A 14,555-nucleotide genomic window follows, 5' to 3' on the forward strand; every position below is an offset into this window, starting at 1 on the left:
GAGATTAAAAAACGATCAAATATTTATCGACGGTCAATATTATTTTGATGGGGATCAAGACAACTAGTCGTTATTTTCCACTTGGAGGATTTACCTATAAATTACAAGCCATTTTGCTTCTCCAGTCATGATGAAAACTCTGACTCTGGTCTATGTAATTTTGTAACGCTGGTGTTGTTCCACTGATCTACTGGGAACATTTGAAATATCATAATAAAATACTTTGGGGTTTAGTTCATGGTGTTCTTTGTCTGATGATCTGTGATATGTGTTGGGTATGTGCTTTCCTATATTGCGCTTAAATTTTTATAAGCTTGCTTATTCATTAGATGGTGATAAGAACATTCTATTGGTAGATTTCGGGTTTATCTTAGGTGATCCGATTCGCCATATGTCTAACAAGTTTTCTTGAAGAAATATATAGATTTTGCAGCTTCCCTGCCCCTTGGGCTCCAAGTTCACATACTTTGTAGAAAAGCCAACCTTGTTTGGACTCTGAGAATTTTGTTTGATTTTCTTACTTCGCTAAGATTGTGGGAAGCACCATAACTTTCAAAACACATTTGATCTATGGTCATTGCTCATCATTTAAAATAAAAATTATTTCTCAAAAAAATTCAAGCATTGTATACTTGTATATAGATTGTAAATAATTTTCGCAGATAAATTTTTCTAACCCTTGCTTTGCAGCTCCTAGGGTTTGGAGTTTATTATTTGAATTTTGTATATATCGGGGTTTCAGGCATTTTTATTTTCATTTGTGTAGGTTAGATCCAGGCCATTCAAGAAGGTTTGTTGGGGTTTTGAGCTAGATCTAGGCCCTTGAGGGAAATATCTAGTCTCTAGGAATTTTTGCAAGGCCAACATCAAGAAATTTTCCAATAATTAGACAAATTTGAAGCAAAATAAACTTTTCGGCAAGGGTTTCAATTTTTTTTAGGGCGTATAGGCCCAACGTCAAGCCCTATACCCTAGCCGCTGCCCTTGTCTACCCTTCCTTGGATGGACGTAGGCCTGAAAAGGCCTCTAAGGCCTTATTGTGAGCCCCTTTTCCCCTGTCGTCAGCATTTAGGGTCTGATTAGGCCTAGCCGTAGGCCGTAGGGCCTTTGTTTCCTAGCCGTGGGCATCTCCAGGCCTGGATGCAAGCCTTAGCCACCTTCCCTTCCAATCAACCTGCCCTCTGCCCTCTCCGTCTGCCCTCGGTTACCTTCCTAGCCTTGGCTGCAGGACTTAAGGTTGCTCCCTTGCCCTCCACTACCCTCTTCTCCCTCTCCCATGGACTTTTCCCAGGCTTCCCTCCCTCCGTCCTACCTTGTTGCCCTCATTTCTCCTCACTAGCCCCTACCGTGAGCCCTTAGGCTCCTCCTCCTGCCTGTCGTAGCCTCTCTCCCTTCTTGGCAGCCTTCCTCCCTTAGTTGCAGGCCTAGAAAGGCCTTGCTGCCCTCTTCCTAGCCCTCATCCCTTGGCCTCCCTTAGAAACCCTGCTGCAAGCCTTAAAGGGCCTCCTCCTACCCTCCGCTGCCTTTTCCCCCTCTTGGCTGCCCTCTTTCCCTAAGCCGCAGCCCTTTAGGGCTTGTGGCAGGCCTCTAAGATTTCTTTTCCCTTGCCATGGGGCCTCCTTGGCCTCATTGCCCTAGCCACATGCCTAATTAGGCCTTGAGCCCGAGCCACAGGCCATTTTTGGCCTTGCTGCCCTCTCTTCTAGCCTTCTTCTAGCCTATCCCTTGCCTCATCCTCACTGTTTGGGTCATTATTGATTTTTGGGCTAATAGTTGGTGTATTTTGCAGAGATCTTGGACTAGAATTTATGACTGCACGTGGCCTTGGCATTGGAGAAACTATGAGCAGTTCCATTAGTCATGTCCAAGCCCAAAGGGCTCATTGATTTGCCTCTCTAACTCTTATCTCCCTCATTGTTTTGCTACAACTATCTTAAGTGCCCTAAAATCGCTCATGAAGTACATAACACATTAAGGAATTGATTGCATCAATTGGATATTAATTGTTAGGCTCATTTCATGATTTGTTGCTGACTGTCATAAACGTTCTAGGGTCTGATACAAAGCAATGACACATGCATCATCTTCTTGTTTGCATTCCATCTTAAGTGCTCTCACCTAAAGCAAGAGGAAATAAGAAATTTGGCATTGTTTTTGGCATTTAGCATTAGTAACTTGCTGCTGTCATAAAGTCCCTTTGTTGCTCATTAGATCACAAGTTAGCAGGGCTTCTATTGTTTCATGCTCTAGTAGCTCATTTTCGGAAAAAAATTGTTCCATTATTTAATGTGCTAGTGTGAAGAAGATTGTTAGCATTGGTAACATTTGGCATAAGAATAACTCACTGCTATCATGAAAATTTTCTATTGCATAAGTTGATAAAGATATTGGTGAAGTATTTCATGCGCTAATAAGATTGCTAGCATTTTGTTGTCTTGTGTAATCTTGATAAGTTCCAAGTCTGCACTAATAAGCTCACTCTCTAAAAGCACTTGATAACTGAATTTCATAACCCAATAATCTTTTTGATTGGTTTCTTAATAAATCTGAGGATCTAAGATACTCATGTTTCTTGTTCTCTTACACATTGGCATTGAAGTAAGTAGCTTGAGGACTTGTTAATCTAATAATTTCCATTGAGGAATCTAATCACATTATTGCAATTATCTTGTTGAAGGGCCTCTAATTAGCATTGATAATCTTGTTGTCTCTTTTGAATCATTGGTTAATTGTTCCAAGTGGATAAGTGCTCTACTTGTCATTAGATTTGTGGTTCATATTATGAAGAGCATATATCTTGGGATTACTTAAAATTTTGGGCAATTGCATCTTGAATATATCTAGTATCTCGTTGGCACTTGTAATAATTAGCACACTTCCTTGTGGTTGAGATTGTATCTTATTTACCACTGTTAAGTACTTATTGTCATAGCTTAAGATTAATCATAACTAAGTATTTAAGAACATTAAACAATCTTAACTCAAGAGCACACTCCCATCTTGCATCTCATCTTAGCAACTAGTTTTGCATTAAGAATTTACCTTCAAGCATAATCTTGGTTGATAGAGAGATAGGACACCCTTCCATCTTTGCTTGAGAAGTCTAGGCTCTCTAGTATTTAATACGGTGACCTTGCAGTCGTCAAAGCCATAGTGTACGCAACGCCGGAGGCACCGAGTATGTTAGGTTTCAAGGAGAGGGATCGTTAACCAAGCCATTGCTTGCTTCACATTGACTTCTCTCTTCCACTTACTCTAGAGACTTGGCTCAATATAGATATAGATCAAGGGATACACTTAGCTAGGCATCTAATTAAAATAAACCAAGGATCTCGCATTTCACCTAAGTCATATGATTTGCATTTCCTCTAGGATAGTGAATCGTTCTTTAAGCAGCAGTTGTTCATCTATTTACTTCGTCCCTAATTGATTCAAAGCAAGTAGTTTGACTCCATGAGGCAATGGTCTCATAATAATCTAATCGAATCCTCTAAAACTTGCTAAAATCAACCAAGTGGCTAGGCCATTCAATTATGTCTCCTGGACTTGTTGGTTGCTAGTGAGTTTTGCATTCTCATCTTTCATGGAGACTACCCCCCATAGCCTGCTATTGGGAGACAGCTAGAATGGAGAGGTCAGGGATCAGAGTGACAACCCCTCACCTGAGTCGTTGTCACAGTGTCTGTACAATCTGAGCAACAACATTTTTTGGCGCCATTGCCACAAATAGGTTTATCTTGTTCTCGGCGCTTCAAGAACATTTTTTCAATCTTTCCTCTTTATCCCTGACCTTTGATATTTTCATTTCAGTTGGCAATGCCACAATATTTTTTGGCGTCGTTGCCAGGGACCAATTTATTGGGCCTTGGTGCTACGACATCATATCATCATTCTCATTCTTCATTAGCTCGTCAACGCCACATTTTTTAGTGCTGTTGTCGGTGATATCTTATTCTTGGCACTTCAACGACATCTCCTAAATCTTTTTCTCATTATCTCATCATTCCTTATCCCATCAACGCCATATTTTTGGGTGTTGTTGCAAAATTCTCTTTATCTCTTCATCTTTTCATCACCTTATCCTTTGCCCTCTCATTTATCTTTGAATCTTCTCTATCCACACCTTTAGCACCTGGACATTACGGTTGGTTCCCTGTTTGGGTGGAAACTCCACTGGTTCATCCATTTACAAGATCCTACACTAGAAGAAATCCTGGTAGCTTGGTCAACCTCGCTCTCAGAACTTGGTTGAACAAATTACATTCTAGTAAGCATCCATTTCTCAGACAAGAAGCCCTCCCTTGTATCCGTCTTCTTCTCCCTAACTAACTTTTCGATTTCCACCTTTTAGATTTTAGAGTTAGATACATGTTCAAGTGGCGACTCCATTTCTTTCATTTTTTGCAAGAATTCCCACTTGAAGCTCCCTTCTTGTAAGCTTCTTGTTTTTCTTGAACATGGATCTCTCTCTAACGTACATTTAATCATTTTCCCCTTTTAACAAGTCATCATGAATGACTCGTTCACCTCTTGTCGCTTTACTAACATTCTTCATGATATTTCGGGAAATTCCATTAATAATTTTCCTACTTTCACGAGTAATAACACAGTCACCACTAGGGATCATCTTACAAAGTTCACTCGTCATATGCTAAAGTTTGGTGGCTATGCATCTGGTAAGTATGAAGATGTTAAGATGCGACTCTTTGTTCTTTCGTTAGAATATGATGCATTGGATTGGTTTTGCGAGTTCCCTGATAAAACCTTTGACTCTTTACAATCAATTATTGATGCCTTTGAAGATAAATATGGAAATCAAAGGGGCTCACCTTATGCCTCTTGTACTATGAAGAAAGAAGAAAGTGATCATGTGAAGGACCCAAGTATCGTAGAAAGGTGTCAAGAGAATGTGCCACATCAATCTTTGCCATATTGCAGACCTTGTGATCATTTTCATGATGAATCCACTTGCCCCATTGCAAGAAGAATTCTCGATAATGGAAAGGCAGGAACGAACAATCAATTTGATATTGATGATGATAAAAAAATGATAAGCATCTTATCAAGGAATTAGATCAAATGATTAAAGACATGCAATTCAGTCAAGCACAATTGATGAAAACCATGGAACTTAATCAAGAGAGATTAATAGAAAATCACGCCAAGGAAATGGAATCCATGCACACCAAATTGTTAGCCATAGAAAAAAAGCATGATGAGGAGCTAAAGATCATGAAAATTAATCACTCCAATCAGATGGGCACCATAGAGGAAAAGCATGCTAAAGTAATGGAGGTTGTGATGTCCAATATGCAGAATCATTTGATTGCCATAAAAATAGATAATGATAAAGTGATAAAAATTATGGAAGAAAATCATGCCAAAGAAGTCACTGCTATAAAAGTTGAACATTCTAGCCAAATGACTGTTATTCATGATAGGCTAGACAAAATGGAAAGATCACAGGTGCAGGAATTCCAGCATAGACCAGATGATGAAGGAAAGCACAAAGAACTTTCAACAAATCACAAGCCTCCCAATCCACTAAAGCAATTCTCATTTCATTATGAGAAGGTCACTTGTCCCATTGAAAGTGCCATGGTTGAAAAAGACATTAAGAACAATCAAGCTTATGTGTCACCTTTGATAAAGTATATTCAGAATAAGATTGGGCATACTTCAGATTCTTCAAATCTTTCATCTGAGCATCTTCAAGATCAAGACAGGAAATCTACATTGGTCCCATTATTGACATCACAGCCCACCGGGAAGAAAAGCAAAAAGCAAAAAAGAAGAGGGAAGAGGTTTGATGCATCTGATGGTCGAGAGCAACTCGATATTCGGATAAGTCAAAAGTCCTAGCATTTTCATAATTCAGCATGGCACATCCAAGAAGCAGCCCACAGACTTGCTAAAAGGTCGGCATACGCTCAATATTCACTATGTTGAGACATCTGATGCCATGGGGCATCTTTGTATAGTATATCTAGTCCTACTCCCTTTCATTTATGTCATCGGTTAGGTTTCTTTTTATGCACTTATGTTATATGTCTTTACATTTCAGTTTGTTAGAGAAGATTTTTTCTATTCGAGTAGATATTCTATATATACAAAGTGATTTTGATTGAGCGGATATCTATTTGATGGACATTTTTTTCTTGGATACAAGATTCTATATTCTCACGTCACTTCGATGAAGCAACGTGTCCCCATATGGATCCAGATGTTGCACCTATTTTGTCACAAGTCCAATAAAGCAGTTGTACAAAAATTTTCAAAGACATAATCATCAGCGAACCAGTTCTTATGTCATTGTAAACCTAATTTCTGCAAATTGTAATGTAAATGATCTTAGTATGACCATTTAATTATGTAACAACCTGGGTAAGTCTATGATTTTGGTGACAAAATTCATCCTAAGAGGTTTTTTGTCTCGCCGCATTATGTGTGCTTCTAAACACGGATAATCAACAGAGTTTTTCACTTCAACTTAAACCCCAAAGCTAGGTGGAATTTATTGACAATCTTAGGTGAGTCCTAGTGTTTAGTCGAGTCTTTTGTAAAAGTGGCTTGAGAATAATTTAAGCTATTTGGCTAAATTATTTTATTACAAATCACTTGGTTTACTAGATCATATTGTGTTGCAGAATTGGGTAATTATTTAAGGGTCTATAACGAATGGGTATTCCTCCTTTGAGAGTTGAATTTGTAATTATCTGATGTAAAAAATATTCTAGTGCATGGTCCCTTGCAATCAGACACCATGGCTAAAGTATTTGAGGGTGGAAAAATACTTAATCTCCTCTTCTGTCAATTAACTAATTTTTCTAGCAAAAATAAAAATTAAATCCTAAGCCAAAAAATTAATTAATTTAGAGTCAAAAATAAATTCTAGAAAAATTAATTTCTTCAAGTGGAAAACGACCAAACAATTCGTGGGTCAAAAGGAAGTTAATTTTTGAAGGTCCCCCACCAAGGCAAAAATGGATATTTTAAGAAAAATCGAGCCCTTGGACCTTGGTGGTTAAGTCAAAGCCAAATTTTTTAGGAAATTAATCCAAAAATCAATTTTTGAATTAATAAAAATTGGTTTTTATGAGAAATTCGAAAATTGCTCAAAAATAAGTATTTTTTACAGCAGAGACTAAAAGATGATCAAATATTTATCGACAATCGCGATTATTTTGACGGGAATCAAGCCAAATAGCCATTATTTTCCACTTGGAGGATTTATCTATAAATTAGAAATCATTTTGCTTCTCTAGTCATGATGAAAACTCTGACTCTGGTCTATGTAATTTTGTAACGCCGGTGTTGTTCCACTAATCTACGGAGAACATTTGAAATATCATAATAAAAGACTTTGGGGTTCAGTTCATGGTGTTCTTTGTCCAATGATCTGTGGTATGTGCTTTCCTATATTGTGCTTAAAATTTTATAAGCTTTCTTATTCATTAGATGGTGATACGAACATTTTATTGGTAGATTTCGGGTCTATCTTAGGTGATCTGATTCGCCATATGTCTAACAAGTTTTCTTGAAGAAATATATAGAGTTTCCACGTTCCCCGGCCCTTGAGCTCCAAGTTCACAGACTTTGGAGAAGAGTCGACCTTGTTTGGGATTTGAGAATTTTGTTTGATTTTCTTCCTTCATTAAGGATGTGGGAAGCACCATAACTTTCGAAATATATTTGATCTATGGTCATTGCTCATCATTTAAAATAAAAATTATTTCTCAAAAAATTTCAAGCATTATATATTTGTATATATATTGTAAATTATTTTTGTAGAATAATTTTTGTAAATTAATTTCTCTAACCCTTATTTTGCAGCTACTAGGGTTTGGGGTTTATTATTTGAATTTTGTATATATTGGGGTTTTGGGTATTTTTATTTTCATTTGTGCAAGTTAGATTCAGGCTATTCAAGAAGATATGTTAGGGTTTTGAGCTAGATCCAGGCCCTTGAGGGTAAGATCTAGTAATTTTTGTAGGCCAGCATCAAGAAATTTTGCAGTGATTGGACAAATTTGAAGATCTCAAGCAAAATAAATATTTTGGCAAGGGTTTCAAATTTTTTTAGGGCCTACAGGCTAGTGTCAAGCCCTATACCTTAGTCGTTTCCCTTGTCTACCCTTCCTTTGCTAGCCATAGACCTGAAAAGGCCTCTAAGGTCTTGCCATGAGCCACTTTCCCCTGTCGTCATCCTTTAGGGCCCAAGTAGGCCTAGCCGCAGGCCCTAGGGCCTTTGTTTCCTAGCCATGGGCATCTCCAAGCCTGGATGCAAGCCTTATAAGCGTTCCCTTCCCATCGGACTGCCTTCTACCCTCTTTGTCTGCCCTCAATTTCCTTCCCATCCTTGGCCGCAGGCCTTAAGGCTCCTCCCCTGCCCTCTGCTGCCATCTTCTCCCTCTCCCGTGGCTTTTCCCAGCCTTCCTGCCCTCCGTCCTCCCTTGCTGCCCTCATTTATCCTCACTAGCCCCTACCGTGAGCCCTTACGCTCCTCCTCCTACCTGTCATGGCCTCTCTCCCTTCTTGTCAACCTTCCTCCCTTAGCCGCATTCCTAGAAACGCCTTGCTGCCCTCTTCCTATCCCTCATCCCTCGGCCTCCCTTAGAAACCATGCTGCAGGCCTTAAAGGGCCTCCTCCTGCCCTCCGCTGCCTTTTCCCCCTCTCGGCTGCCCTCTTTCCCTAAGCCGCAGCCCCTTTAGGGCTTGCGGCAGGCCTCTAAGGCCTCTTTTTCCTTGCCGTGGGGCCTCCTGGGCCTCTTGCCCTAGCCGCAGTCCTAATTAGGCCTTGAGCCCTAGTCGCAGAACATTTTTTTCCTTGCTGCCCACTCTTCTAGCCTTCTTCTAGCCTATCCCTTGCCTCATCCTCACTGCTTGGGTCATTGCTGATTTTTTGGCTAATAATTGGGCTGTTTTGCAGAGATCTTGGACTAGAATTTATGATTGCAGGTGGCCTTGGCATTGGAGAAATTTTGGACCGCTCCATTAGTCATCTCCAAGCCCAAAGGGCTCATTGGTTTGCCTCTCTAACTATTAACTCCCTCACTGTTTTGCTACAGCTATCTGAAAATTGCACTAACAGTGGTAAAATCTTCATTTAAGTGCCCTAAAGTCACTCATGAAGTACATAACATATTAAGGAATTGATTGCATCAATTGGATATTAATGATTAGGATCATTTCATGATTTGTTGCTGACTGTCATAAACATTCTGAGGTATGATATAAAGCAGAGACACATGCATCTTCTTGCTGTTTGCATTCCATCTTAAGTGCTCTCACCTAAAGCAAGAAGAAATAAGAAATTTGGCATTGTTTTTGGCATTTAGCATTAGTAACTTGCTGCTGTCATAAATTCTCTTTGTTTCTCATTAGATCACAAGTTACACGAGGCTTCTATTGTTTCATGCTCTAGTGGCTCATTTTTGGAAAAAAATTGCTCCATTATTTAATGTGCTAGTGTGAAGAAGATTGTTAGCATTGGTAACATTTGGCATAAAAATAACTCACTGCTGTCATGAAATTTTTCTATTGCCTAAGTTGATAAAGAGATTGGTGAAGTATTTCATGCGCTAATAAGATTTCTAACATATTGTTGTCTTGTGTAATCTTGATAAGTTCCATGTCTGCACTAATAAGCTCACTCTCTAAAAGCACTTGATAACTGAATTTCATAACCCAATAATCTTGTTGAATGGTTGCTTAATAAATCTGAGAATCTAAGATATTGATGTTTCTTGTTCTCTTAGATATTGGCATTGAAGATCTAATTAGCCTGAGGACTTGTTAATCTAATAATTGCCATTGAGGAATCTAATCACATTATTGCAATTATCTTGTTGAAGAGGGCCCCTAATTAGCATTGATAATCTTGTTGTCTCTTTTGAGTAACTATCATTGAAGAATCATTGGTTAATTGTTCTAAGCATAGTTTTCAAAACCGTTTTAAAAAACCGGTTACCGGTCTAACCGGCCGGTTAGCAAGGCCGCTGGTCTAAACCGGCCAAAAAACCCGGTTGGAAAGGCCCTTTCGCCCATTTTTTGCCCTAACCGGTGAAAAACCGGCCGGTTTAGGACGGAACCGGCCGATTTTTATCAAACCGGCCGGTTCCGTCCTAAACCGGTCGGTTTTAGGCATGCCCACCAAAACTTGCAAAAAGTGTATTCCTGATTGTGGTTTAGGGGTTTTGGGGGGAAACTAAGGATGTTTCAACCCTAACAATGTTGGCAATTAATGGTAATGTTAAATTCTTAAAGTAAAAGGATGAAAATAATGTTAACATTACCATAAAATGACTCAGGATGTTTGAGAGTGGTTTCGACCTCATTGGATTTCATATGGAGAAACTAGAATTTTAGATTTCACTCAAAATTCAGCAGACTTAATGGTTTTCAGGATTTCATGGTTTGGGGGTAAACAATAAATGCAATTAGAGCTCCAAATGATGAGCAAAACTCCTGATCTAGATCCCATTGTGTTGGACGATATTGATCCAACATCAAAATGGGTGGAGGAGACTAAAGAACCTGTGTTTGAGGTTGATTTTGATATCGACATGGCTTTAGCAGGGGTTGAAGCAGATTATGTGGTGGCATCAGAACCAGGATCAGTAGCGGCATCAAGGAAAGGCAAAGAACCAATGGAAGGCACTAGTCATGCAGGTCGACAAACTCGTGCTTCCATTAGGTCCACTTTTATTGTCATTGGTGGCATTGATACTGAGGTTGCAGATCAGGCGGAGGCATCTTCAGACTCTGAACCAGATGATGTCTGTAGCTCCTGATGATGATCCTGTGTCTAGTAGTGGTTATGAACTTGATGATTGATCATGTGTACACTGTAGGCTTGTAGTAGGCCAATGGCCTCATAGCTTACAACATTGTTTTTAGACTTTATAGGCCATTTAGAGCCTCATTTCTTATGTATTTTGCTATTTTGTCGATGATATGTATTGCACTCGGTGCCATTTTGATATATTCACCTTTACATGGTATATAAATAAGCAAACTTTGCATATTTTGCCTCTATTGGCTTGGAATCATGGTTTTACATCTTAAAAATAGTTTTGTTTCATTAAAAATTAATTATTTAATGTATTTTTTTAAAACCGGTTCGTTTAGACCAAACCAGTCCCGGTTAGACCGGTTCCGGTCGGTAAACCGGTTCATTAGGTGGACCGGTCCGGTCACCGGTTCCGGTTTTAAAAACATAACTTCTAAGTGGATAAGTGCTCTACTTGTCACTAGATTTATGCTTCATATTATGAAGAGCATATATCTTGTGATTATTTAAACTGCTAGGCAATTGCATCTTGAATATATCTTGTATCTCGTTGGCACTTGTATTAATTAGCACACTTCCTTGTGGTTGACATTGTCTCTTATTTACCATTGTTAAGTACTTATTGTCATAGCTTAAGATTAATCATAACTAAGTACTTAAGAACATTAAACAATCTTAACTCAAGAACACACTCCCATCTTGCATCTCATCTTAGCGACTAGTCTTGCAGTAAGAATTTACCTTCAAGCATAAGCTTGGTTGATAGAAAGATAGGACACCCTTCTGTCTTTGCTTAAGAAGTGTAGGCTCTCTAGTATTTAAAACGGTGACCTTGCAGTCATCAGAGCCACGGTCTCTGCTACGCCAGAGGCACCGGGTATGTTAGATTTCAAGGAGAGGGATCGTTAACCAATCCATTGCTTGCTTCACCTTGACTTCTCTCTGCCACTTACTCTAGAGACTAGACTCAATAAAGATATAGATCAAGGGATACACTTAGCTAGGCATCTAATTAAAATAAACCAAGGATCTTGCATTTCATCTAAGTCATAGGATCTGCATTTCATCTAGGATAGTGAATTATTCTTTAAGTAGCAGTTGTTCATCCGGTTACTTGGTCTCTAATTGATTCAAAGCAAGTAGTTTGACTCCGTAAGGCATTGGTCTCATAATAATCTAATCGAATCCTTTAAAACTTGCTAAAATCAACCAGGTGGCTAGGCCATTCAACTGTGTCTCCCGGACTTGTTGGTTGCCAACGAGTCTTGCATTCTTATCTTTCATAGGGACTACCCCCCATAGCCTGCTATTGGAAGACAGCTAGAATGGAGAGGTCGAGGATCAGAGTGACAGCCCCCGACTTGAGTCATTGTCGCAGTCCCTGTACAATATAAGCGACAACAGGGTTCTTAGCCTACAAGTCCGTTTGTCATGCCAATTCCTCCAAGACACCGGTGACCGAACCCTAGGGCTTGGAGTACCTCCCAAGCTACCAATCTCAATAGGAATAGTCATCTCTGTCTCAAGCGAGAAAAAGACCACCTATCTGAGGCTTTTTGTGAGTTCTGTCTGTAGCTTGGAAAACGGCTTTGATTTGAGGACAGCAAAGCATAAACGACAGCCACAGGGAAGGAGTGCAGGGGCTGCAGGGCCATGCCCACATCTGGTCACAGGAACGGCGAAAATTCTTCATTCTAGCACAGTGATTTCGAGAAGCTTTAATCTGGTTCAGTGGATTGTCTTGTTGCTAAATTTGTTTAAGGAGACTGAAGTAGTAGGATTATTATTGTGCTTTTTACTAAATCTATTGATATTGCAACTTGGGACTGTACTGGTCGATCAAGTGGATTGGACAGGCATACCATTCATAAGGCAATCAGCCCTAGTTTATTGTGGTTTTGATAATCATATTGCTGTTGAAGTCTTTATATTAATCATGCATATCTACTGTTGTATGAATAGAGGAATGTGTGCTGCTATTACATAATCTTCTCTAATTTATTTGGAAACCCCAGTCAGCATTAGAGCTCTAAGGGCAATAAAATTACCCTAGGACATTACAAGTAGGTCCATGGGACTGATGAGTACAATAATGCCAATACATTGTCGGAGTGTAGAAAAATGGCTCCTAAATAATGCAAGATGTGGGAAATAAAGTAAAGTACAGCTTTAAGCTATGAAAAAATGAGTACCAATAAAACTTCATTCTCTGCTGAATCTTCTCTCATTCTCTCAACGAGTTCTTAGGAGCCACATACTCTAAAGAAGTCACATCTTAACTTCTCACCTCACTCACATCAGAAGTGCAGAAAAAATTACAATTAGTATCAAATCAATCTCGCACATAAACCCCACATATGATTCAGTGTGCGTGTCAAAAACAGATTAAAATGGCTCGTATAGTCAATTCTCAATAGGCTTGGACAAATCAGTAAGTTACTTATAAAAACTTACTTGAGTTCTTCGGGACATCCAGGAAATAACACCGATGCATAGTTTTTCTCCCCCTGACGAGAAACAAATACCTACAATGAAATGAAAAGCATCAACAAAAAAAAAATTGGTATATCTTCTTCAACCTCTTTCAACAAAAAATGCCAACAAATGACAGTCTCTTAATGTGATGTTCGATGCAAATTAGATTCTACTGTTTAGTTATGCATGACCTATACTATAATTCTATGATATAGAAAGTAGCTAAAAACAAGAAAAAATGATCGGGTAAATATCTGACTAAATTTCCATCAGTTATGCAGAAAGACAGTATACATGAACAAGTCCTAGTAAGACTCAATCAACCTTTATTGCAGCAAAGCATGACAATGTTTTCCTTAATTCTAGCATAATTAAAGATAGTTCACAACACTTTTAGCAGCTCTGATTGCAACCAATAACCAGTTCTTAAATCTCTCAGGGATTATACCACAAGGTACAAAAAGCATGGACACAGGAAAAGAAAAAAAAAATTAACTTGTTAGCATCATCAATATAACAATCCGTAGCTTAAATATTGTTGGGATTCTTTTTCATCTCATGCAATAAGCACAGTTTAGAATTTTCCCTTTTCTATGCTGAAGTTGCCTAACCATAGATTAGTTTTCAGTGGAATATCCAGAATTCATTTCCTCTTATACAAGCAGACACATTCTTAACCATCACCGCCACTTGGAGAAGATATCTGTAAGGAAATAAAAAAAGAAGCCATAGCAAAACTCTGAAGTATGTCAGCAATTTATCCTTACCATTGTCAGAGGAGGCTGAAGTTCTTGCCCAAAAATGATTAAGAAAATTGTGGGGTTCTCAAATAATTTTTTTATTAAGAATTACAGTCACCCAGGAGTTTGATCCTCCACAAATCGTATCATAGATCCCAAATTTGAGTTGACCATAAGATAAGAGAAGATGATTTTATCAATGCGCAACAATGACCAAAAGGTAGGTCAATGAGACTAGTAATTACAATCAGTGATACCAATCCGTGAGAGTGCTCAAGTTCAACTAACTTTATTGAGAATCTCGAATAGAGTTAAGCAAGAAGTGCTAGCAGAATTTGGTCAGTCAAAAGAATTTGTTACCCAGATTGGATTCAAACTGTTGCGCCGAATCCCCAATAACGTAATTAAGCTCTTTAGTTAGAAAGTGATATATGTAAAGAAGCCACATGATAACTGTGCTTTATGTTTAGTTTTTGCAAGATCATCTTCTTCATGCACTTACTTTGTAAACTGCATGCATTCATAAAATATAGAAAATGAAATCACTG

The 14,555-nt window shown here is 38.7% G+C and overlaps 1 protein-coding gene across 2 annotated transcripts in view; it reads right to left on the bottom strand.

The window, feature by feature from the left end:
- The window catches only part of LOC149228804 (uncharacterized), a 296,527-nt gene that overhangs the window by 271,741 nt on the left and 10,231 nt on the right, over positions 1 to 14,555 (bottom strand). For both annotated transcript variants that reach the window (XM_089378370.1, XM_089378371.1), the window contains exon 6: positions 13,247 to 13,317. In XM_089378370.1, coding sequence (XP_089234496.1) covers positions 13,247 to 13,317 — 71 coding nt within the window. The remainder of the gene's footprint in view (positions 1 to 13,246; positions 13,318 to 14,555) is intronic.

The sequence above is a fragment of the Pinus tabuliformis genome, chromosome J (genome assembly GCF_031772625.1).
Source record: "Pinus tabuliformis cultivar Carrire ecotype Pingquan chromosome J, CPIR1, whole genome shotgun sequence".
NCBI classification, from domain to species: Eukaryota; Viridiplantae; Streptophyta; class Pinopsida; order Pinales; family Pinaceae; genus Pinus; species Pinus tabuliformis.